Genomic DNA, 27,684 nt, shown 5'->3' with positions numbered 1-27,684 from the left:
TGTGGTATTTTAAATAGTGAGGTACAAAAGTCGTATTTGAGCTTTCCTAAACAGTCTGGAAACAGTCCTTTTCCTTCTCATGTTCTGTGTCCCTGACACAGAGTCAGCATCCTGCCCCCAGCAGCTCCTCACTTCAGCACCATCTGTAAGACTCAGGTTTTCCCATCTTCAGCCTCTGCTTTCTCTGCAGAACTTATCCACAGAAAAGAGAGACAGAACAGATCAATCATTAAAGCAGTGCTGTTCTGGGGCTGGTACAGAGAGTAGCCAGGTGGATAACTTCAAAAGGAATTACCAACTGCTGTCTGCATTTCCAGACAAAAATGAGAATTTGGCAGTTTCAGCCTTTGGCAGTCTCTGTCCGATGGACATTTGTTCCCTTTTCTGGTGCTCCATCTGCTCCCCCTGGTAGGATCAGCCAGAGAATCATCTGTGGGAATGTGCAGCTAAAGCTACCAATAAACACCCTGTAATATCCCCATGTAGTAACACTTGGGGTTTGGAAACACAGCTATGCATTTCCTTTTATTAGAGCTGAGACAGTGACAAGAAGAGAAATGAATAGACATGAACTGTTCTCTCAGCACAGCCAGCAAACAAGTGCAAGTCTGAGGTATATTTAAGGCTCAAGATTCCACTAAGACAGAAAGAAACAGCAAAACCAGACCTGCATTAGTGGACATTGGAGTACAAAGCACCCAGCTTCTAATCCCTGCCACAGCCCTGTCCAGGAGCCTCTCATGACCAAGCCTGACTGGTCTCTCCTCTGCTCTGCTCATCTTGAATTGTTCTTCAACTGAACCTCTCCAACAGGAAAATCTAAATCCACCATCCTGAAAGGGACAATAATTTGTCTTGCAGAATCTCTCCTGTTAGAGGCCCAGGTAGGAACAGGAAGGCATGAAACTTGAGATTTCCATATTTGAAGTCCACATATTCAGATTTAAGACAATTTACTGTAGAAGGAAAAACCATCCCCCTGCTAACAGAACCTTCCATATTTCTGTAAGGGGGACACCAGCAACTCTCCATCAGTAACAGATTCACAAGAATTGACTCTGAGGAGGCAATACTGAACTTCTGAGATTTTTCAGCTGTTCCCCCTCCTCTCAGCATTTCTGTACTGACCAGCACCAGGCTTCTCACTGTACATTGCTTACACTCCCCAGACACTCAAGTCCTCCAAGGGCTGCACAGGCAAATTAACACCATGTTATGGTTCCCCTTCCCATCCTACACCTACATTTCAGGTGCCTCAACACTTTACTTGAGTCCCTTTCTGACCCAAACTCAGAGTTACTCACTTCACTGCAGCTTTGAGGAAAGAGCCTGCCCAACATAACACAACTACATGTACATATTTTAGGTTTTCTTTATTTATATTTTTAAATTCAAGAATTACACACTAGCCAACATTATTATATATTTACATGCTGAAACTGGCTGCAATAATTTTAAATTCAAGAAAATATCTCTTATGTGCTACTCATTTACAATCATCATTTTACTACCTCATATATCCCAGAGGTTAGCAGTCCTTTTGAGAAAGACATGAAGATCTGATGCAATGATATCCACTAGTATTTTGCATTTTCTAGCCATTGGAAAATGTGCATTATGTGCATATAAGAAAGGCTACAAGGTCATTAGTAAGGCTGATGATTACTACATTATGAAATCAATAGTACTAAGTAAAAGATAACTCAGAACTGCGCAAAGACAGTACTAACAGAACCATTTAAACACCCATGCCAATAAAAACGTGAGAGAAGTCAAATCATAGGCAGTTTGTCAGAATTAATCATGTTTCAAATGTTCTTTCTGTCTTCAACTGAAAGTAACAGGAGAGACCATGAACCATACATCCTGGTGAGTATCTGCCAAATGACAGGAACAGTGAAAACATACAAAATGCTATCAAATTGTAATAGATGACCTCATGTCTGAAAAACATTAAAAAAATACAACCCTTAGTATGAAAGTAGAGGTGAGATTTTTCATCATTTAAGTTTCATTTTTTTGTCAAAGCACTTACAAAGAAAATAATTTTATATTTATGAAATGCTAGTGTTGCATATTCTTGTAGAGATGATCTATTTCAATTTTATATAATGGATTTTAAATTATTAGTATTTTTACAAAGTAGAATAGGGCAGTCTTTTTGATCAACAACATTCCATTTGCTTCTTAAAAATTTAGACAAAGTTCCTAGTGCATTTTACTAAGCTTTACCTTTGGTGTTAAGCAGTGACTTTTTAGATTTCCCCTTCAAACCATTTCTAGAGTGAAGGTTCTTTGGCTTTGGGGGACCATGCTATCTAATGACAGTCAAACATCCTGTATTTTTTTTTTTTATTATTTAAGAATATAAGCCTACTATTAAATTCCATAAGAGACAGATTTCAGAATCAGACAGATGCAATATGCAGGCTTCTGTAATGAAATCACCAACAGCTGAATTCTCACTTACCCTTGGATACCTTCACCTCTTCACTCACTGGAGCAACATGAAGGTGAATTATTGTAAGTGAAAACCAGGCCCTGCTTGTTTTGGCTGATCTGAGTACTGAGTGTGTGGCCTGAATATTTTAACCATACAAAAGAATCTGTGCCAGCAGAAACATTGCCACAGTGGCTATTTTATACTATAGCACTTCCTGTACTATTTTATATCTGGAGTCCAAATCTGTTTATGCAAAAGGGTGTTTAAATTACTCTGCTAGAGCACTGCAATTATTGTACTTAGTAAAAAAAAGTCACTAAACAAATACTGTATCTATCGACTGCTCATTTACAGCTTATTTAATTATTTACATAATTTTAGGACACATTAACCTAAACCATAAGTAGAATTAGCTTTTTGCCTTACCATAAAGTACAAATTAGAAGTTAAAAATGTTTAAGAAACCTGATAATATTTACACACGTTCAGCTTAAGTTATGGTTGCTCACATTGTATGTTCTATATACACATAGCAAAATGTTTTGACCACTACTGATATAGTATTGTACCCTGGCCATCCCACCCTAGATTATTTTCTAGAAATAGTTACTATTTTTGTCTTTTTTTTTTTTCTTCTTGGTTCCCTAAGGAATTTGTTGGTTTTGAAAACTTACTAGTGGACAATGCTGTTATAAAAAGAGAGAGAAGAAATAGGCAAGCAATGTGAGGACTAGTCTAATTCCAGATGCAAGGAGGTACAGTACTATCATCATGTCAAACGGTGCAGCACTCCATACAATCCATAAGCTCTGCTGATGTAGAAATGCCCAGTTACCCTGTAGAGTAAGTTGTTTGGTTTTTTTTTTTTTCCTAAGTACATTAATCTTTTTTTTTTTTTTTCTCAAAAATATATTCATACACTGGTTGATGGTAGAAACAAAACTATTATTAGCTTATTCCTTTAACACACCATGTGAATGTGTGTGCATATATATATGTATGTACTCAGCATGTGTATATACACACACATATGTCCATACAGACATTGGGAGTATGTCCATATGCACATACAGTTGGAAAATATTTCACATCTGTTCCATTAAGTTTAGCATTGTGTTATAGGACTGGAACACAGCCTAATAATTATAGTGAAAATTAATTGAGGTTTAATTTTAATGCATGTTTTTCTGAAATAAATAGGAAATCTTCCCCAGGTGTGCGGCCACCACTCATTTTCTCCATGCATTGTGCTTTTGTACCTTACAGATTTTATGTCTTTTTTTTTTATTAGAATGTAAGAACTCTGAAGAACTCATTCACATGCTGTTATCTAGGACTCTGTTTTCCTCCCCTGGGAATGAGAAAAGAAATTGTCACAATGTCATTGCTTGAGTCTTTCTTCCCAGTCATTGAACTGCAATAGGATAGAAACATAACATTCCTTATGCAAACACAGAAATATGTTGCATGAATTTTTTCAGTTCTGAAAATGTGTATCATACTTACTAGCAGTCATGTACAGTATATATTTACAGATTGATCTCAAAGATTTCATTAAAACTGTGCCATGTTATAGTCATAATTCCCCCATGAATTTCACAAAGATGAAAAACACCTTAATTGCTGGCTATTATGTCTAATAGAACAATAAAATGTGCAACTATAATTATATTACAAGTTTTATCTAAATTATTAACTTTGCTATTTTGTTTACTGAAACCAACACCACTTAACATGATTAAAAAGATCACGAATATTCATTTTCGGTCAATTCTAAAGTAAAAGCAAATTTATTCTAGTTTACCTGGAGGGCAGCACACATAGCAAACCCCACATCTCATGTATGTTGGCATCATTTCCCACTTTCACTCAAGTATCTCAGGAGTAAGTGCTTACCTTGGGCTCAAGTCATGCTTTGTCCTTGATAGTGCCTCACCAGCCTTTCTCACCCCCATCTTTTTATATCACAGTGTTAAGCCTTAGTACAAAATGGTAGAATCTTTCTCTTTGACTAATTTTATACATCACATTAATAGCCAGAAGAACATAGTAAAAGCAAAAGTGCTCCTTCCCCACAGATAATTTATCTTTCCTAGTGACACCTGAGCAGAAACCAAACATTTTCTTTCACTCTCTGAACAGCAATGTCAGAGAGTATTATGGCTTGTACTGTAGCTTCAGAAAAGTGAATGTGCAGTTCCAGGATTCGATCTCTGTGGATTCTGTAGCTGAAGCAGTTACCAATGCAGAGAGTCAACATATTCCCTGTAAGGTTTTATATTTGATGTGTATCAACCACAGACAGGCTGTGAGCTCCCTGCAGTCACACTCTGCTTCTGTGAAACAATAAAAGGAGCTGTCAGCAATTTCTGCAATGAAATAAAAACTTGTACAGAAGAATACTATAAGACTGCTTTCATTTAAGATAATTAATATAATTTTTAAAGGACAGACTTTGAAGAGAAATACTAAATTTTGATATGCTCCATTTCTTAAAATGGGGAAAAAAAATCCAACATGACTCATACCTATCAGCTGAAATCCCAAGGGCATCTACAAAGGTTATTGCATTATGCATGAAAAGCAGTCACAAATTAAGTATGTGAACCAAAGAGCAAAATTTTGACTTAGAAAGTTAATCACATGAGGAAAACCTGTCTCTACATATTGCAGAGTCTGAGCCTGGAGGCAGTTTGTGAATGTACACAACTTCCTGGCAGGTAGGGTATATTGCAAATCCCATCCCAGGCTCTGAAACTATCCTCTCTTAGCTGAGCCAGAAATAAGCATAAGAAATGATAAAAAAAAAAAAAAAAAAAAATCAGAATATTTGCCTATTGGTTCCCAGAACCATTCTACTCCTATTCATATCATTCACTGTCAAATGGGGGGATGGGGGGAACCAAAAATAAAACCACAGAAATTTGTAAGACAATTACTCTTTTAAAGTAAGAACAAAAAAATTAAATAAATATTTTATGAAACATATTCTAAAGATTTTTTTTAGTACCCTGAAAAAGTTTATATTCTCTAGTTTCTTTCAAAAATTTCTACACAGATGAGAGGTAGTATGGATGCAACAGATGTGGCTTTTTCTTCTTGGAACATTATGTCAAACAATATTGGGGATCTAATCTAGTAAAAGCCATCAAGAAATTTTACTTTTTATACAGTTCTTGTGACTGCTGTTTTCATTACAAAAGGAGTTCCACAGTGGAATAAGTGACAACATTTTTTTGTCTAAATTATTTTTTTCTATTCTATTTTGCCTGTAAAAACAAAGCTCAACAGAATGAAAAAACTCAACCATTTAATTAATAAAGTTTCCCAAAGAAAAACAAAGTTTCTATTTTTTCAATGGAAATTACTCTAAGTAGGAAACATTTGAATCTACTTAAACTCTTAAAGTGATTGCTACGAATTCCTTTCCTGTAGAACAGTGCATGAAGGAAAACAAAAAGTGAAAAGTTATTGCCTAATCCAGACTGAGAAAACAAACACCCTGTTAGTACCTCTTGTACAGAAATATGTATGCTCAGATCTCAGCTGCTGAAAGGTACAGAACCTTTAACCAACAGCAGGAAGCATAATGCTGGGAAGATGAAAACTTGGAAGAAATCACACAACTCCACATGACTCTCTCAGAACTAAGCTGTACACAACTGACAACATTCATCTGCACCATGTATATACATATATATATATATATACACACAAACACACTTTTATGTATATGTAGCCTCCAGTCTCCTTGCCCCTGCACTTTTTAATTGCTCTCTCACTCTCCCTGCCCTAGAGAATGACAGGGCACCACTGGTTTCCTTCAGCCACCTATAGAATTACTATTTGGGCAATCAATTTTGGCACTTTGGACAGATTTCTTTTCCTCAACATAACCCAGCAGCATCTACCCATTCAGTGCTGATGCATTCTTATACTGTCCATACATTCCTCTATTCATCCCAAACACAGTCACTGTGACTGTGAGTCACTGTGACCCTGAAATACAAACACACTAGTGCTTCTTGTTTCAGCTTCTGTGCAAACACCCAACCCCAATATTATCAGTCAAAGGTTCAGTTCTTTCCATAAATAAAAGAAAATACCTGAATATGGTTGGGAAACCTCTGACCATCATCATCTTGGAAAGATGATAGGCACTACTTGTTTTCAAGTTTACACATTTAAAAAATAAAGTGTATGTGTTTCATAAGCAGTATACTCTCAAGTGTATATGCATGCCTTGGATATGCACTTTTCCTAGAATGGCATGTACTGCTGTTAAAATTAAAAACTTGTTTCTCAAATGCTGCTCTATAATTTGTACCACTAAACTGAAATGGCCATTACAAAAAAGAAAAAAAAAAGTAGAAAAACAAAGAAAATAGAGTGAAGGACAATGAGACAGAAGTGATTTTCAAAACCCTATTTGCCTTTACACTCAAAATGCACTTATATTTTGATAAGGGGATATGTCCATACTTCAACTTAAAATATCTATGGTTTAGCAGATACAACCAAAACATTATAAAAACAGACCATAGAGCGGGCCAGCAACTAAGGTGTTTTAAAATAACTTTTTGTCCTGAATAGAATTTTTCCAAGTCCCACTTTTGGCTGTACAACCGATTTGAAGAGAAACGCAGTTCTTGCCTCCCGCGTGGCTTTGCTCCTTTAGTTCACATAGTAAAGCCAATAGACAATGTTGAAGAAGGAAAAAACGACGGGGAAGAAGATGCGGGACCACCGATCGATGGCGTTTACGTCAGTCAAGTCGGGGATGGTGATTTTCAGCTGCGAGGCGCGCCGCCGTAGCCGGCTCTTCTTCTGCGCCACGTGCCGCTCCAGCGCGTTGCGGCCGAAGCTGTGCCGCGGCAATCCCGCCTTGCGGTACTGGATGCTCGACGTGTCGTAGGCCAGCATCGTGCTCCTGGGGTCCCCCAGCCCCATCACGGCCTCGTTGGCAGCCATCTCGTTCTTGATTTCCAGCGTGCTCAACAAAATGTTCTCGTGGGGATCCATCTGGAAAAAACGGGAGAGCGGATTTAGCGGGGAGAGAAAGGGAGCCCAGGCAGCTGCAAGCTGAAGCCATGCTAATTTATTGGATGTCAGCCTAAAGACTCTAAGCATAGCTGTGATTATATTTATTATCATTTATTTGTGACCTCAAGGAGAAATAGGGCCAATATAGTATAATGTTCAGCAAGCACAAACAATACCTGGAAACAGAGAACATGCTCAGCTCCTGAAAGTGGGATTCTGCCACAGAGTAGGATATCTGGGGCAAATACTGAACTTTTCAAGGGTTTTGGAAGGAAATTGAATGTAAAAGGATCTGCTTTGTTTTGGTTTTTCTTCTTTCAAATGGAAGTTTTGGTTCTGACATAAACTTCCATTAATCACGAGGTCTCTCTGCCTCCATGAATGAGGTACACAGCACTGCACAAGAAAATGCACATTTTAGGTCCCCATATTCCAAACAGCAGTGCTGGTTACTTGGGGAAAGGCAATGGCATAGTCTAACTATAGCTATGTGGAAACTCCGTGCCCCAGAAATATTAAATTTAATAAATACAATGCATGCTGCAATAGCATGCTGCTCTAATAGCAGAGATCTGCAATTTCAAGCAAGGAAAAAGATATGCAGAATGTAATCACATCAAATGTACATTGAACAGTTGTTTCAATGGGTATATTTAGCTACTCTGCAGTCTTTAAAGGCAATTCAGTGAAAAAAAAATATTAAAGCAATATTGTAGAGAAACCCCTTAGACAATCAAGAGGATTTCAAAGATAAGGAGCTAAATTCCACTCTTAGGCAATCTGAAGAAGATCTGGAGTATGGTAGGAGATTTTAAAAAGAATCCATTTATAGAAAACAAATAAAAGTTATTTAGGAAGTTCTAATTCTTCTCAGCCTTCCCTCTAAGCATGTATTTTGAATTGTGTGATAACAGATTACAATTAACTAAAAGTACTTAAAAACAATAATAGCTAATGAGAAGCTAATTAATTACACTGAATTAGTGATGGTAGTGCAGATATACTCCAGGCCAAATAAGAGGAATAACTGTCCCAGAGCTCTTTTAAGAATAACTCAGCCACATCATTAATTATAGTGTACAGAATATATTCTTTGATTATTACTCAAGGCACAAAAACTGACTTTTTTGGATTTCTAAACAGTAACAGGGTATTGGTATGTTCCTTAAGATTTAGAAACTAGCTGCAGCAGCAGGAGCCTCCCTGCACTGCCCAGTGCAGACTGAATTTGCCATTATTAAACCCCTAGGTAATATTTACCATGGCAAGATGAGAGAACTTGGTTTAAATTAGTTGCTTTTTAGTAGCACTCTCTGCACAGTGTTATGAACTGAGAAATCAGACACTCACAAAGGTACTTTGGACCTACTGAAACACTGTCATTTGAGTGATTACATATGTTGAAGTGATGCACAAAAACTAGTGCTGCTGAGATGACAGATTTCCCTCTCTCTCACTTTTCCTCCTGAATCTGAGTTTGCACCCCTCTAGTTTCATTATATTTTAGTTATAAATCAAATGTCATGACTCAGTGTGAAATAGCCAAAATCTTTCATTTTTGTTTGCTTTTCATCAAAACCACATGAAATTTTTGAAATTCCGAATATGTTTGGGAAATCAATCTTTACTTGAAAAGCACTAGAAAAATGGGAAAGTTGAGCTGGGACTCGAAAATTCCTTTAAGAACTCTGTAGCAAGACATTGAGCTTAGTGAGGGAAGCTGCTTCTATCCAGGTAGGCCATCAAATCAGTTTTCATCTGCATTGAACAAAACCAAGGTAAAAGTAGTATTCTGCTATTGTAATTCCAACAAAAGCATGTATCTGCAAAAGATTTCAAATAGATCTCTGAAACTTCTCATAATGATTTTCAAGCACTATTTTCTAATGATTGTATTTACTTGGAAAATTCTTTTGTGATTTTTGGGCTACAATAAAAGGGGATCTCATTTTTTATTATTAGATCTCAGACCAATCCTAAGACTCTCATGGTCTTAAAAATAAAACAGTTAATTACAGGCATTTGGCATTCATTGATCCCTAAAATCCCAAGAGGTAAGTTTCTTAAATGAGGGGTGCAAAGTCATTTGGAAATTACATTTTCTATATTTTTATATAACCTCAAGAAAATAAGTTTTAGTTCCAGTGACATCAGGGGAAGTTTGATACAACATCCACTAATGTAATGGGTTTACCCCTTAGCCCAGAGGCTGGGTTATTTTTCAGCTCAATATTGCATTCTAGGATACTCTTTTTGGAAAGATTTTAGTGCCAACAATTTTTTCACATATTAAATCTTCTTAGGATGAGCTGACTTTTTTTACATATTTTATAAATATTGTATCCTTTTGATCTGCAATGATATTAGAAATTTGAGTTCTCTTTATGTACTTGCATACATTCTATGCAACACACATGCAAGACAGGCTGTATTAGTCTGCTAGAGTTAAACACAGGCATGTTTCAGTGACATGATATCACTCCAGTCAACTTTTTTTCTTAATGCAGCTAAATGCTGCAGATGTCTGATAATCTTGGAAGCAGTTAGTAAGATTAGTGATGCTGGGCAGAGAAAACATTAAGCAATATTCTAAACTGTCTTCTATGGAAAAATGTCATCCTCTGTACATATCACACACATATCAGAGTTGAAGCACAGCATTTTTCAATATTCCAAGACTTTTTCAGAAGGAATAATGCAAAATACAGTAAATATTAGTGATGGGCGAACCTTCAAGTGTCACAGTACCCAGGTAAGCACCACAAAGCTCAGTTGTTTCTTGAGCACTAATCTGACCCTCTTATATCAGGAATAACAAATTTACCATTAGAATAAATGCATTTTTTCATGATGTTTAGAATTTCCGAAGGGGGGAAGTTTCCGGGAAGGGAAGGGAAGTTTCCGGGAAGGGAAGGGAAGGGAAGGGAAGGGAAGTTTCCGGGAAGGGAAGGGAAGTTTCCGGGAAGGGAAGGGAAGTTTCCGGGAAGGGAAGGGAAGGGAAGGGAAGTTTCCGGGAAGTTTCCGGGAAGGGAAGTTTCCGGGAAGGGAAGTTTCCGGGAAGGGAAGGGAAGGGAAGGGAAGGGAAGGGAAGGGAAGGGAAGGGAAGGGAAGGGAAGGGAAGGGAAGGGAAGGGAAGGGAAGGGAAGGGAAGGGAAGGGAAGGGAAGGGAAGGGAAGGGAAGGGAAGGGAAGGGAAGGGAAGGGAAGGGAAGGGAAGTTTCCGGGAAGGGAAGTTTCCGGGAAGGGAAGGGAAGGGAAGGGAAGGGAAGGGAAGGGAAGGGAAGGGAAGTTTCCGGGAAGGGAAGGGAAGTTTCCGGGAAGGGAAGTTTCCGGGAAGGGAAGTTTCCGGGAAGGGAAGTTTCTGGGAAGGGAAGTTTCCGGGAAGGGAAGTCTCCAGGAAGGGAAGTTTCCGGGAAGGGAAGGGAATGTTCCGGGTAGAGTAGGGAAGGGAAGGGAAGTTTCCGGGAAGGGAAGGGAAGTTTCCGGGAAGGGAAGGGAAGGGAAGGGAAGGGAAGGGAAGGGAAGGGAAGGGAAGGGAAGGGAAGGGAAGGGAAGGGAAGGGAAGGGAAGGGAAGGGAAGGGAAGGGAAGGGAAGGGAAGGGAAGGGAAGGGATCTAACTCTTCAACCTTTGTGAAAAGGTTCCCTGTCAGATTAGAGAGAGCTGGGAATGCTTTTTCCACTATGTAGATTCGCCCAACTCTAACTGAAACATATTTTTGTAACACAGTGATACCTGAGATAGAATGACAGTGAACTAACTACATTCATTGTAGACAGCACCACCCATTCAAAAGGATCCCAAAGCGCTTTACAAGCATCAGAAAGAAGAACCACTTCACATCCCAGTGAAGCACAATCACCTCTGAGGTGAAATGTGGTGACTGACAGTGCAGAACAACACACTTTATTTTAGTCGAGGAAATGGAGAATGTTGTAGCCAATTGAAACTATGGGGTGGGTGAGTGGTGGTGGGGAATGCTGGGTAAGCACAACAGTTACATAAATTGATATTTGGCCAGGTGCTTGGTGTTGAAATGACCACGCTATAAAAAAGTGCCATGGGATCTTTAATGACCATAACTGGTCAAGACCTGAATTTTACATCTCTGAGGATAAAAACATTAGAAAACAATGAAAGATACCTTTGTTGAATACATTTCTGGACAATGATATGTGCCAATTATTCTTCTGTCCTGTAAGTTAATAAAATCAAGACCAGTTTCCTTAGAGATAAGGCAGCTATTATCTTTCATTTAAAATTAAAGCACTATAGGATAATAGTAGGAGAAGTAATTAAAATATATAGGGACCTCTAAGCCAACAATTAGCTTAGGTACATTCTGGCTTCAGAGGTGCTTTTACTGCCTTGCTCTGCTCCTCAAGGTAACATAATGTTGTGATGTAAATGTATTTTTTCCAACTGGTCATTTGACCAAGGAAGATATGATGATATGAAAACAATTATTAAAATTATTCTGGGGGGAAAATAAGTGTAAAAGGTGTTTCAAAAGGAGGTGGAGAAAGGTTAAAAAGATCTCCTGGTGCTGAAGGATTGTTCAACCATAGAACTAGACTATTTATGGTGAACAGGAGAGTTCAAACTTAATGGAGAAATTCCCAGGACGAGAAAGGAAGGGAAGATGAAGATGAAGAAAAAGCAGCAGCAAGTACTATGGAAATAAAAGGTGAAGGCAGAAGTGGAGGAGAAATGACCAGAACTCAGCAACCATGCAAGACAGTACGGTTTTTATAAATCAATCTTATATGTGAATGACAAAATATATTATGGAAATGATTCATTTACAGGTCCAGGTCAAACAGAAGAAAAGCTGACTCTGGAGCCTTGAAAGCAGCTATGACTTTTTTAAAGGTCTCAAACAAAGGGAATACAGAGGAAAGCATAGAATTGTTACCATTATATATTCTTCCTTATAACTAGAAACTCCAAAATGATGGCTTTCTTGAGGAATTCCTTTTACAAAAATACATTAGCTACTGTAAAATACAAGGAAAATGCAACTCCCACACACATTCATTAGGAATTCTCCAAGGATGACCCGACCTCTGAAATGATTTCTTTCAGTAAATCAGTTCCTTAGTGATTATGCTCTGCTGTTCTGCCAAACACAGCTTTATAATACGAGAGAAATTTATACTGATGAATTGAAAAGATAGAACACTGACACTTCTCCTTTCTCATACACTGTTCATTTTCACCTCTAACCTTCAACTGCAGGCAGGAACTGATGGCTCATATTATGGTACAGTGGCTCAGAAACTGGGTATAAAATAGACAGTAGAGATAGAATTCCTGACAGAAAAATCCTTTGAAACAAAATGGTTGTAAATCAAAAAGAAATATCTTTTTGTTAAGTAGAGCTGCCATTAGACAAAAACAAAACCTGATGAGCTAAACCATGAATTCTAAACTGGAAGTTCCCAGTCTATCAGAAAGATTAAAACCTGAAATTTAGCAGCTATATGTCCTATGAAGTGGCATTCTCAAGAACTTAATACAGAAACAAAGATCCCATTCTCAATGAAGACTTACATGACGTGTCTAGATATATAATTAAATTTATTATAGATAAAGACTTTACTATCTATAGCATAGTTTCCCACCTCTGAAAAGCTGAAGTTTTCTTGGAAAACCAGTAATATTCCATTCCTGACTAGTCACAGGAGCTCTAGTAACATCAGGTGAAAGTGTGATGTGCACTTTACATGTAATAGGGACCTTCCACCTCATCAGCAAGGTCTGACTTATTAAGTGGGAACCACTGAGCTCTGGGGATAGCCCTGAGTACACAGGCAATGTGTGGGAGGTAGACAGCTCTGTGTAAGCTGCTGCTGGGTTCACTCTGGATGAAAAAACAATTAATGATTTCCAAAGGGCACCTGCCTAAAGGTATAATGATATTTTGGACTTGATAAGCCAGATAAAACTATAGAAATTTATGAGACATAAATGCCTAATATTTAAAAATATCTATATATGAAACAATGTCTTTAACAATGCAACAAAACCTGCATTTCCATTGTCTGTACAAAACTCAGTTTACTGCCAGTATTGTAGTTATAGTATATGAAACCAGGCTAGCATGCATTGTTATACACCTAAGATTGGGATCAGGATGTAAGGAATGCAGTTAGAGGACAGTAAAATTGGCTAGACTTATAATTTTAGGTTGCTTCACTTGATTTCAGGTCAGAAAATTCAGAGAAACTCTACAAATTACAGAAGGATTTTCTTCAGGTTCTTGACCTTTTAAAGACTAAAAGTCTAAGCACACCCTGCTCCCCTGCAAGAAATCTGTAAGAGTTAAAAAAAAAAAACAAGGTGAGGAAATAATACAAGATGTGAACATGGAGCTTTAACATTGCTCTTACATTGCATATACCTGCAAATAAATTACTAGACATCCATTTTTACCTTCTGATATATGTGACTTCTTGATCATTATCTATAAAACATCAATAACTTAATTGCAAGTATTGTAGGGTTCTGGAGAAATGGTTGAAAACATAACTTCCTGTTGGTATGCATTACTTAAACATGGGATTCTGTATTTAAGGCACTGAAAAATGAGTGCCCAGATAAAATGCAAGAGGCTAAAGCATCTTTGGTTTGATGGCATTTGAGTAAAACCCATGAAATCTGAACTTGTTCAAACTACTGCACAGAATTCAACAAGCTTGAAGTTTGCATCTTATGTCTTCTCAAATACAATTTTCAGCAACCATTTTTTTACTCCTGAGACATATAGGAGGAAGCAAAGGCAGGTGATCTGGAACAGAAGACTTCTGGGGTAGCAATTAACAATAGCTTAAATCTGTTTCACAAAAACCAAGGTGTTAGGCAGTCCAGATTCTTAGTAATACTGCTCTGAAGAAGTTATTTGTTATTTCTTTATTAAAATATAATCATTACAAGTATACAATTAATTTTCTTGAAGATAATATAAATGAAGAATACATCAGCAAGAACCTGCATCTTAAAAGCTGCTCACTTCCATCTGTGATAAATAAAATCAAATTTTCATCAAGACTCCATGACAATCATAAGTCTCCCATTATGGTGTCTTACAAAATATAATTTAGCAGATATATCTAGCATCAAAAATCTACTACAGAAACAGAGCAAAATTGGTTGTACAAGAAAATGTCATGATAGATAAAAAATGGATCAAGCACCATCATCACCACAACTGGCAAAATTTCTAGGGTGTAATTTGGATATAGTTATGGTTTTGAAACAGAAACTAGCTGGTAAAAATAAGCTTGTTAAGTTGCTCCTCTAGAACAGCTTCTGTAAAAATATACTAAAAATGTTATTTTTCTTGTTTGAAGCCATATATAATGTGCAAAGAACTATACAGCATATTCTTATCATGAAGGTGGGTGGACTGAAAGGCAGTCTACCAGTTTCATATATCTGACCATGATATTCTCACTTGTCAACAGATTTGAGCCTCTGGTTTTGGAGAAGACAGAATTCTTAGGCCCAGCCCAAAGACAAACATGTTCAGAGACAGCAAGAGGTTCAAGGAGAAAACTTGGAGAGAAACTGCAACTAATTCAACAACAAAACTAAAAGAAAATTCCTGAGATTTTTCTATGAGAAAAAAAATCACTGAGAATATTTTGTTGTAAGAAAAGAAAGATTAATTTCTAACATTTTATAACAAATGTCCAAATTAAAAAAGATTCAGAAAGGTATTTCATATGATGAGTTCAGTGCTGATTTAAAAGCCTGAAGCAGACAGTTACACAGCTATAGATACTGCAAGGCTCAGAGGAGTAGTCCTGACATTATTCAATTGAAAAGTCTTCTGCTGTAAAATTATGAGAAAAAAATGTTGACTAAATTAAAATATTCCTGCATGATTTATTCATACACTGATAGTCTGCTTTTCTTGGGAGACTCTAACATTTTGTCACTCCTTTCAAAATGAGTGACAAGAATGAAGAAACTTTCCAAGATATGGCTAGTCATTTAAAATCTGTTTCTGAGTAAATGTCTTTATATGCAAAATATATACCAATATTATGTATAATTTTAGAAGTTGCATTATATTTGATTGTTTTAGTGTATGCACTAATTTTAGGGAAAATAAAAACCAGATTATAGTTTTCATTTCAATCTTGAGCTCATATTAAACATATTATATTTTGAATACTTATAAAACACATGGACAGAAAGTGGTCCAAAAAAATTCCATTACATTAAAAAAAAAATCACATTGATTTAGGCTTTGTGACCTTTACTGTTGCATCCTTCAGGCCACAAGTGTTGAGTGTCTGACAACCACATTACCAGAACACAGAGCTTGTTTTGAGAACATGAGCAAGGACAGGTATGCAGCTTTTTGCACACAGCTTTAAGATGAACTAAGTTCAGGGAGAAGTCTTGACAATTTTTTACATGGAGAAGAAAACACTTCTTAAAAGAGGACTAGAGACATAAGAATACAAAAACTCATAGAATTCCATGTTCTAGTACAACATTTTATCATTACAGAAATATTCTTAAAACTAGTTTCTAAGAAGTAAAAAAGAAATATTCACATGTAGACATATATTTTCTCTATATATACATATCTTAGTTTAGCCATAATCCTACCAATCTACATACCTAACGTTTTCCTAAGTTACACAAAACTAACTCCTTGTGTCTTTCTCTATACAGAGAATTCTGGGAAAGCAGTGGAACCCAAAAGAATTTGTAACTAAGTGAATTTACCAAGAAACATAGGTCTTCATAGGCCAGCTTGACTGTTTCACTAAATTTAGCATATGTGTAAGCACTACAAACCCTACCATGATTTTAAAAAGAAAAAAGTAAGTATTCAATTTCTGCCTGTCTAAATGGATGCCTCTAAATGCATCTAAATGGATGGAGTCTTTAGAATGTGTTCTCATGTAACAGACTGACAAACAGTCACTGTAACAACAATATAATAATATTTTTACCACTTAGTGACATCCAAGTGTACATAATCCAGTGATATAAAAATTCATGAGCACAACTAGGTTACCTTCTCCAGTACATACTACTTGCAGTTACAACTTATGTTTTGGATAGAAATTTACCAGCTCCTGGCTGCTGAATTAAACCTCAACAAACTCTTTAGGGCTGATGTGTTTCAGTTTGAAATCAATTCATCACATTCCCTAGCTAGACACACCTTCTGGACTACAGCTACATACATTTCTTCTACTACACTGTACATAATTTGTCCTTTATTGTGTCTTATTTCTTCACAACTTGATATAAAAACCTAAACTGCACTAAGAGATACTTTTATGAACTAGAAATTGTGTTCTGCTCAGGGTCACAGGCTGTGTTCTGCTTAGGGTCACAGCACAAAAGCAATGTGCTTTAAACAAGTGCACAGGCACTGGTCTTACATTAATTAAATATGGCATTCAAAGGAGTGCAACTGGACAAAAAAAGCTTCATGCAGTTGACTTGACCTTTATTCAGATGTCATGTGGAATACCAGCACAGATTGTGGAAAATCACCTTCTGACTGCTTCTGCAAAGTGCTCTGAGCTAAAACTGGAACCTCCTCAGAGTTCACTCCTGTCTAAACCCTGGTTTGATAAAACACAAAGAGGCTGGCCAAACACTCTGTGCAGACTGTTTCATATGCAAGCTGCTCCTTGAGAATGCATGAATGTAAATTTAGGAGAAAGGCTAAGCTTTCATAATCCATGCCTACTTTATTAGATGTCCTTCAATAAACTGCTGTGTAAAGAATGATCCTGGATCAACAATGAGTCCTCGTGCAGCTTTACCTGTACTGCAAACAAAAGGAAAAATCTCCTTGGAGAGGAAGAAAAAGGATGAATTCTTTCACTGACATCTGGACAGTGGCATCATTAGCTCCAGCAATACAGAGCAGTAAGGATTTGAGACTGAAATTTTAAGAGCTTCCTGTTGCCTTAGTGTTTTAATATCCTGCTCAGTTTATTAACTGAGTCTGTGCATATAGCCAGTTCAAAAATCCTCTTTTTACCAAAAACTTTTACATCTTGTTGTAAACATGTTATATATGCTTACTCATGTTTTATACTAGAAGCACCTCTCATCCATTCTATGTAATAGGTACTGACTGGTTTTAGGTACCTTTGCCCTGAAGATGCATCATATGATTTCTTCAGACAGAAATGAACAAATATTGCTATGAACTGAAAAGGCCAGTGGCAAGCCAGCAGTAAATCAGTGGGGAAATAAAGGCATTAGCCAAGCCTAATTGTTTTGGAGCACTGCTTTGGAGCAAGGTCTGTTATCTTGGGCCTACAGCCCTGCTAATGCATCTTCACACCACAGCCTGAAAATAGAAGAGAGTGACCTTGTCTGTTTGCAGTGCACTGAAAGCCATCACAAGCTGCAAAAAGCCACAGGTACAGATCAGTGCATTCACTTTGGCTCAGGTGAACACACTTCTAATTCACCACTCCTTTCCTAGAGACATCTATGGATATGACAGATTTAAAAAAAAAATACAAAGGCTCTTCCAGTTATCCTCTAGTAAAGTGGTGCATGGGAAATGTCAGGTAGCACACCAGCACCTGAGCTGTCTGTGCCATTTCCAAATGTGCTGCTGTAACACAGAGCTTTTCTGGCACAGTGGACTAGAAAGTTCTGAGTCTTCCTGCTCCAAGAGCACCCATACATTAGACAGTGAATCTGAAAATGGGAATCTGGGGAAGGAGGATGCTGTGGGGGCCCCATTTTCCTGCTAGATACAACTGCCAGTCATCCTCAGACTGCCAGTAGCTGATATAATTAGGTGTCACCACTCATGAAACAGGTAATTGCATGCTCTTATTTGTCTCAAAGCTCTGATAACTCAGTGGAGTTCCCTTAGAGTGAAAGATCTGAGGAAAACTGTTGAACTTCTCCAGCTAAACTCGGTCAAATCCTTTCCTTGGTCAAAAAGCTGTAGGGAAAAATTCAGCAGCTGGGACACCTTGAAGGGGAAAAAAGTTACCAAGTGAATCTGAGGGCAGGTTAAGCTTCTATTTGTTGTTGGTTTGCCATCTCACTTCCTTTAGCAACCCTGTGCTAATCCAGATCCAACAGCAGTGGGCCAAGAGGGCAATGAATTGCAAAGATACCTGTAATTGTTTAAACCTTCTTAGCTCCCTGAGCCCTTCATTTATTTTTTGAGAACATTCCTATTGTATTCAAATCTATTCACATGTGTTTAAACTCATTATCATATTCCATTTGGTTCTTGGTACCCAAATTTTGGATTGAAAAATGCCATTAGTCTGGCAGCTTCCCTTGTTCATGATTTGCACTATGAGCAGCAATGCACTGTCCCTTTCAGGTGTGCTGACTGAACACATTATGTAATACAAAGAGGTCTGAGTAAAGAATTACTCATTGTTTTAAAAATACACTCAGTATATTTTAAAAAAGTGTTTGTGTTCAGAAAAGAAACCTTATCTAAACATGCATAGGTTAGCAATGTCACTTCACATTTATTTAAGGAAAATGCCTGAATAAATCTGTATAAACAGTTTTACAAAGCATGCATAATATGCTAACATTTTTTCCTTCTTTCCCAGAGGGAAATTGCTGATTTACTGCTCACAATAACAGAGTATGATTGCAAAATTAAAGGTAGTTTTATTTATGTGACTTATGTTTTCATGTACTTCAGGTATATTGCTGGTGTATTGGAGCATTCTCTGTACTTTAAGCTAAGTTGGAAACATGTAGTCTTTAATGATTACTTCAACTGCATCCAATCTAAAACCACATTTAGTGAAGTATTTACATGTATTTTACATTATCTAAAACATCATGCTGCTTCTGTGAAGTGGCAGATCAAATTATTTGAAAGAACGTAGCTAAGAAATTTTATATAAGGAATGTTAATTAGAAATAATTAACTCTTATAAACTAGATTATTTAACTATAAAGAAAATATAATTTAGAAATAACTACCTATATGATATACATGATCTATATTACATACAGGTAAGAATTAGAAGGACTAGAAATGGAAGAAATGTGCACCAAATCATTATGTGGTAATGCCTCTGTAAGGTTTGATATCTGAGTTAAAAAAAGAAAGTATCATATCCTGTTTCTAGGGAATATCCTGGATAGTGATGTTGAAGAAAAGACTGACCAGGCCCTCCTTAAAGAGACAGATCTGTCTCTTCCTTTAATGAGAGTCTTCCTGTATGAAGTGCTCCCAATACTCACAGGCAGTGTCATCTCTGCTGCTGCCTGACAGGTTTCAGCCTCTGATGCTCTGGAAGAGGATGGACAGAGCTGCTTTTCCATGGGAATCACTCTTGTCAAACACACACTTGGCAAGAAACACTTCTTTACAGAGGAAGAAGAGTCAGCCTTTCATTTACCACGGTCTTTAAAGTGACAGTCCTGGTTTTACCACTCTAACAGAGGTTTTCTGATCTATCCAGAATAACAAATACAGATTTAATTGATATTGAAGAGCATTTTCACCCTACTTATGCTTTGAGAGTAGTCAATTAATGCACATAGTAGTTTGGATCAAATGAGTCAGATGAGCAACTGTAGAAAAAACAGCAATAGATGTAACAGCAGCTTAAGAAGCTGGTTGACAGGAAATTTAGGAACACATATGGAAAATACAGAACTTGGCAGGTGATCAGACACCAAATGTCTAGAAGATATATCAGACTCATCACAATGGTCAGCATCAGCAAGCTCATCTAAATCAGAGTTCTGAGGTGGAAACATCCAAGGTAAAACTATCAGAAACACCAAATTAAGAGTAAATTTAAAAACTAGCAAAAGTAACTTGGCTCCTGGACTCTGGAAAAAATTTAAGGGGAATAAATCAGCTCTGAGAGAGCACCAAGAAACTCATTATCTGAGCTCTCATAACAGAAATGAAACTTATTAAAATGGCTGGGCATCTGCATAAGAAATCATTTACAGTTGTAGAGACTCTACACTGAAACTGTGGTTAGGTGAATCATCTTCCTGGAGACAAAGCCAGACTTCACAGGGAGAAAACCTGAAGAGTTATATGACAGGAGCTTGTTTCCCTCTCCTTGCACCTTTCTATCCCAAAAGGAAACAACAACAAGAAAAAAATTAAATGAAAAGAAAAAAGAGAGTCATAGAGGCTTCTAGACCAAATCCTTCTAGACCATTTGTATGTAGCTACTGAATAAAAAGACATGATTTATGGATTTCAGTAAAGCCTTTGGTACACATTATCTTAAAACAGAAGAGATAACATGTCCCAGATGCATGTACAATTTGCCCTGTATTTTAATGTATCTGTTAATCATCTTCAAGAAGCAAGACAATATTAGTATCAAGATTCATGAAATGCAAAGTACCAAAAGAACACTGATGATCATCAACAGTCTTAAATATAAAAGTTCAATAATAAATAAACTGAATAAAAAGACATAACAATACCTGAGACTACCAAGGCAAGAAAGGCATTTCAAGACATAAGATGAAAAACTTGAAAAAAGAGGTGAGGAAATTATGTGAATGCTATCTCAAATAAATGAAGGGTGTCTAGAGTAAGAAGAAAACCAGTGATTTACCTAGAAGCAACAACATGATTGTTTACAGAAAGAGAAACTAGTCTTGACAAGGCAAAAGATGATGAGTTAGAGTAAAAGAACAAACTGCTAAATGCAGCTTGAGAAGTTTCAAGAGTGGAATGATTATACTTACAGCCATTTTTATCTGAACCCACTGGAAAGAAAATCAAGCAAGTCCAATATGATTTAAAAAGTCTGTGGCAGTGTATCTGCTGGTAACTGAGTCTGAATCTTCCTTGAGCTTTATGTTCTTTCAATTTCTACATGATGTTATTACTCAGGTTTCAGCATCCAAGAAGCAAATCAAGATATAGGCCCAATTCCTTCTCTACCTTTCCATTACCCCAAACAGGATCAACAGTCTCTGAAAATGTAATATATCTTATGTGATGATTCAGACTAGATAGATGGAAGATTTTTTTTTTTTTTTTTTTTTTAAATTAGAGTGATGAAACAGTGGAAGAGGTTGCCCAGAGAGGTGGTGGATGCCCCATCCCTGGAAACAGGGATCCAAGGTCACATTGGATGGTGCCCTGAGCAACCTGATCTAGCTGAAGATGACCCTGCTCATTAAAATAAGGTTGGACTAGGTGACCTTTAAAGGTCCCTGCTGACTCAAACTATTCCATGATTAAAAAACCCAACAGAACAAACCCCAAGCTACCATATTTTGCATATGATATAAACTTGGTATGAAATGAAAGATTTGGGCACAGTTTCATCTGGAATTGCCATGGGGAAGCTCTGCAGGCAGCCTGATGGAGTTCACTCTAACAGAAAAAAGAGAACACCTGAGTCACCAAATCTCCAAGAGATTGCAATGGATTCAGCAATCATGGAGTGTTGCAGGCTCTCTAGTATCTTCTGAGTAACACCAAGCAAGAACAGAGATTACCAGTGCCTGTGTCCACCCTGGAATCTGTCTGTGAAAGAGAATTCAAGAGCATAAAGGGAGCATGAATTAACTTCTCCTTTGATTTTGCAAGCAGCTGTGGATGAGAGGACAGATCAGCACCTCTCCTCTCACCACCTTCTGTTGACTGAAAGTTGTATGAGATTGTTACCAACCAAGAGTGTTGGAATTTCAATAAAACTATTATGGATTTTCTGGTCTATAAAGTATAAACAAAGATGCTGCACTATAAGCAGCAGTTCCAGGAACTATTCATCTGCCTCTTTTACAGTGTCAATGCTGAATGCAGTAACAGAAGTTGTTTTCTGTAGAAGTTTTCCATCCTCCTGTTTTGAGGTTTATTCCTCATGGCATCAATCTTCTCTCATATAGTATCTGATTCTGATGAATTCATAATATTGCACATAGTGATTCAAGAGGAATCTTGTAGTATCACAAAAGAACACTCACACCTTGCAAAATCAGTCCTTCACTATTGGAGCCTAGTTAAAGATGGAATGTTTGTGAGATTCCATCTCTAAAATATGTTGGACTTTATGAAAAACTGTTTCTGAACTAATTTCAGCCCTTCAGACCCCTTTTTGATTCTTAAAAATGAAAACAATTACATAATATTTGTCTCCCTTTAATAGAAAAAATATTCAGATCCATTAAATATTAATACATTTTCTTGCTGCTGGTCAAACAACAGCTGTGAGCTCCTTTCCTTCTCCCCAGAGCAGTCTCTGCACAGTAAGACTAGCACATTAACTAAAAGGCTCAGTATAAAAAAATACAAATCATATAAAGTTGTTACTTGTGTTCCACAGTGTACCTTGTGTAGCTGTTCAATTTCTGCAACAGTTATTGAAATTAATTTACTCTGCCTGGTGAATTGGATTAGCACACCAGTTAGTGCTTTCAAATTCTTTTTCATGGTCAGCAATTTGCTACTGGACTTGAGCTATTCTGTTACACAGCTGAAAGATCTATTGTATGAACAAGAATATTGAAAACACCACAAGTAAAGCAAAGTGAACAAAAAATACCTCAGCTAGAGGTGGTACTCTGACACCCATGGATCTTAAATTTCCATTGATGTCAGAGAAAAGACTTAGGTAAATGCAGGCCCAGTCTTACAAAATTACTCACAGGGCAGTTTATAGCATTTTTTAAAAAGTGAAATTTAATTTTAAAAACAAAACAAAAAAACCCTTGACAAATTAAATAAAACTCACAGATTTTTTTTTTCATTGCTGAAAAATCACTGCTAGAAATAAAAACACATTACAGTGTCTTCATGAACTTTACAATGCTAAAAGATGATATATATTAACATAACATCAAAATTAAACTCATCCTTATGAGTATGCCTGCATTCATTAAAAAACATTTCCTCTCCAATCAAAAAATAAAAAATAAACCAGTGAATGGATGAGATCTGAACCATGGTGATATAACTCTCCTTCTTACAAACTATAACCTATAAAACTATTTTGTGCCATCAACATGTGATGGATTTTTGGAATAAAATACTCTTCTGTCTGCAGGCCCACTATGTGTGTAGAGGTTCTGAACAAACATTAGAAATTTCACTACTAGAGCTGTATGAAACTTAAGTTTCCAATTGACAAATAATCCCTTGGGTTTTTTTAAAGCAGATTTTTTTTTTTATTATTCTGACTTTGATTTTTTTTCTCCTTGGACTATCCTGATGAATTACAACTCAAAGAGATTCCCCTAACAAAAAAAAAAAAAAAATATCCGAAAACCCCCCAAACATAATTCAACCTTATTTAACTTTCCAATTTTGCATGTGTGTGAAAGTTTATACATTTTAGACTGAGAACATTTCTGCATTCAGCACAGATTTGCCACTTTGTGATATTCATCCCAAAATGGTCAAAGTGATAAATTACAAGTGCTTTATGATAAGTGCCCCATTTTCATTAAGCATAATGGACACTTCTCCCTGAAGTGCGTATCTTGGCAAATATCTTTTCTGCCTCAATTCTCCATCCCTAGGGGGCCACTTTTAGATTCAAAATTAAGTACACAGCACATTGATGGTTTATTTCTGAGAAGTTCCTCATTTAGTCAATAGTATCCTGGCCCATTATACATTGAAAATATTCAAACTTGTCAAGCTTTAAACACTTCTGTGGCAAATATTTCTTACCCAGCTCATCTGAAAGATTTATGAAAGCAGGTTAAATTTAGGTTTCAGTTCCAATGTTCCATACAGCCTTTACTAGAATATACAGCCATCATTTTGGATTTATTCCTTTGGAAATGATTGCACATATTCAAGTCTAAATTCTGACTAAGGAACCATCTCTCAGGAAAGCTTCACTGACTGCATGCTTTAGAAAGAAGCCATTCAGCTTTCCAGGCTAGAGGGCAGCACTCACTGCTGAGCTATGCCAAGGTCATCATAATTACACTTCACTCATTTCCTACAAGAAATTACATTTTAAAGCACTGTCTGACAGAAGTGAGAGTCTGCTTTCCTGGGGAAATGCTACAGATTTGTCCCCATTACAGTTTACCTTATTGACATCCATTCTCAACTTCTCATTGTTGGCACTGGCAGCTTTTTCTGCTGCTTTCTTCTGACGCTGGGGCCCCCTGCCAAAGAAGATGTAGTTGACCAAAGCATACTCCAGCAGAGCCATGAAAACGAAGACAAAACACCCCATAAGGTACATGTCAATGGCTTTCACATATGGAATTTTGGGAAGAGTCTCTCGAAGATGGGTGTTAATTGTTGTCATTGTGAGCACAGTTGTGATTCCTGGAAAAAAGAATTGAGAAGTCTAGTGATTGAAATAGTTTTAATTTCTTTTCTAGAATAATAATTTATGCTATTCAAATGCTAGAGTTGAAAAATATAGTCTTTTCCCTGGTGGAAAAAAGATGTTTCTAACCTCTGTCCATATTCTTAGAATCCTAGAAAGGTTTGGGTTGGAAGGGAACTTCAAAACCATCTAGTACTATGGGCAGAGAACTTTCCAACTTTCCACAGGTTGCTCATAACCTCATTCACCCTGGTCTTGAATATTTCCAGAGATAGGGAATCTCCTACTTCAGGCAACATGATCCACTGTCTCACTACACTCACAGTGAAGAATTTCTTCCTAAAATCTAATCTAAATCCACAAGCTGTCAGTTTAAAGGCATACCCCTTTGTCCCAAGTCCCTCTCCACCTCTCTTGGAGCCCTTTCAGGGTCTCAAAGGTGCTCTAAAATCTCCCTGCAGCCTTCTCTGCTCCAGGCTGAACAATTCCAACTCCCTGTCTTCATAGAGAGAGGTGCTCCAGTCACACAGTTATCTCTGTGACATCTCTCCAGCCTGTTAAGGTCCCTCTGGATGGCATCTCTTCCCTCCAGCATGTGGACAGCACCACACAGCTCAGTGACTTGCTGAGGATGCCCTCAATCCCACTGTCCATGTTGCAGCACCAGTCCCAACACAGATCCCTGGGGACACTTGTCACTGGTCTCCACTCGGACATCAAACCATTGACTGCAACGATTTAAGTGCAGCCATCCAGCCAATTCCTTATCCACTGAGTGGTCCATCCAACAAACCCAGAACTCTTCAGTTTAGAGAGAAGGATCCCATGCATATCAGTGTCAGATGCTTTGTGCAAGTCCAGGTAGATGACATCAGTTCTCTTCCCTCATTCCACTAGTAGCAGATGGACACAGACATGGTCAGGCACAACTTGCCCTTAGTGAAGCCAGGTTGGCTCTCATCAATCACCTCCCAAGTTTCCATGTGCCTTAGAATAGTTTCCAGGAGGATCTGCTCCACGACCTTGGCAGGTACCAAGGTGAGACTGAAAAGTTCTGTAGTTCCCCAAGTCTTCTTCTCTTTCCTCCTCTTAAAAAGATGGGCTTTGCTTCCACTTTTCCAGTCAGTGAAACTTCACCAGACTGCCATGGCTTCTCAAATATGATGGACAGAGTTTTAGTCAATTTATTTGCCAGTTCCCTCAGGTCTCAAGGACTCGTGCTTGGGATGCCCAGGTTCCTTAGAGGGTCTCAGACAAGATCCCTTAAGCAGCTGGTTCTTCATTCTCCCAGTCCCAGCCTTTGCCTTCTGCAACTTGGGCACTTGTCCATGAGAGCAAGGCATTAAAAATGTGCTCAGTACCTCAGTCTTCTCCAGGCCCTGGGTATCCAGGCCACCTGCTTCCTTTCAGAGAGGACTTCCATTTTCCCTCACTGTCTTTTAGCACTGATGTACCTACACAGAAGCTTTTCTTGCTGCCTTTGACATCCCTGGACAGATTTAGTTCTGCCTTAGGGTTTTAGCTTACCCAACATGATCCCTGGCTGCTCAGACTTTTTCTGTTTATTTCTCACAGGCTACCTGACCTTGCTGCCACACTCTATAGATTTCCTCTTTGTGTTTGAATTTTTTCAGGAACATCTTGTTCAACCCTTATCTTGGACTTGGATTTTTTGCATAGCATGAAAAACATTGCACCTCTAATAAATTGAGCTCAGTCAACCAAAGAGTAGTTGGATTCCATAAGTGTATTTTTAACCAGCTAAACTGCAACCTTCTGTAATGAGTCTCACTTAAAATTTACAGGCTACAGTCACTTTATCTTGCTTTCCTCCAGCATTTTCAGCATGTTGGCAGTCTCAGATTCTTAAGGCAAAATGCTACACAGAAAGGTCTGGTAAAACTCAGATATATTCTATAACATTAAAATGTCAAATTCTCAATGGCATATTTTATGGGCATTTACCTATTTTAGCTATATAAGAGCTATACTGGCAGGAATCAGTCTGATTTAGACAAAATTTGGCAATAGATATTTATTTTTGTAACATGCTCCTTGTGATGAGAGGCACAGAATAAACAGGCACACATGGGACTAGTGATGAGATTTACAAACACTCTAGAGATTAACTTGGAAAACACTTTTGATTTTGAAATTTAAGGTAACAGTAAGGAAAAAAATAATCAGACCCTTACAATAGTTTAGGTTGGAAAACACCTTGAAGTTCATTGAATCCAATCTTTAACTCAGCACTGCCACCACTAAACCATGTTCCCAAGCACCAAATCTACACATCTTTTGAATCCCTTCATGAATGGTAACTCCACCACTTCCCAGAACAGCCTCTGCCAGGGCTGGAAACCTTTTTGGTGAAGACATTTCCCCTAGGATCTAATCTAAATCTTCCCTGGCATGATTTGAGGCCATTTCCTTTTGTCCTTTCACTTTTTACTTGGCAGATGAGACCAACCCCCAGCTGGCTGCACCCTTCTCCCAGGGAGTTTTAGAGAGCAAGAAGGTCCCCCCTGAGCCTCCTTTTCTCCAGGCTGAGCTCCCCCAGCTGCTCCAGACCCTTCCCCAGCTCTGCTGCCCTTCTCTGGACACACTCCAGCCCCTCAATGTCTGTCCTGAAGTGAGGAGCCTAGAACTGGACACAGGATTTGAGGTACAGCCTCCTCCCTTAATGTAAGGTTGAGCAACAAAGTGACCTATACAACCCCAGGAAAACTTCATTTAATTCCTGAAAGAAAAAGCAATTTATAATCCATAACACAATGTGAACATGTGTTCTGGACTGCCACAGTCAAAAGCAAACTAAGTGCATTCTTTTCAGAGAAAAAACAAGCAGCAAAAGAACAGAATATGTTGAGACAATTAGGCTAATTTTGGTTACAATGATTATACAGTTAGCTGATTCAGACATGAAATAA

The 27,684-nt window shown here is 37.7% G+C and overlaps 1 protein-coding gene across 3 annotated transcripts in view; it reads right to left on the bottom strand.

The window, feature by feature from the left end:
- Positions 1-1,279: 1,279 nt before the first annotated feature.
- Positions 1,280-27,684, bottom strand: part of GABRB2 (gamma-aminobutyric acid type A receptor subunit beta2) — a 145,970-nt gene continuing 119,565 nt past the window's right edge. For 2 of the 3 annotated variants that reach the window (XM_056502534.1, XM_056502533.1), the window contains 2 exons: positions 24,506-24,750; positions 1,280-7,465 (listed from right to left, as the gene is read on the bottom strand). In XM_056502534.1, the coding sequence (XP_056358509.1) occupies positions 7,118-7,465; positions 24,506-24,750 (593 nt within the window). In that variant the 3' untranslated portion in view covers positions 1,280-7,117. Of the gene's footprint in view, positions 7,466-11,628; positions 11,680-24,505; positions 24,751-27,684 lie in introns of all 3 variants that reach the window. The other variant, XM_056502532.1, reaches the window with a different exon arrangement.

This window comes from Oenanthe melanoleuca, chromosome 13 (assembly GCF_029582105.1).
Source record: "Oenanthe melanoleuca isolate GR-GAL-2019-014 chromosome 13, OMel1.0, whole genome shotgun sequence".
NCBI classification, from domain to species: Eukaryota; Metazoa; Chordata; class Aves; order Passeriformes; family Muscicapidae; genus Oenanthe; species Oenanthe melanoleuca.
This window is presented reverse-complemented; position numbering and strand designations above follow the sequence as displayed.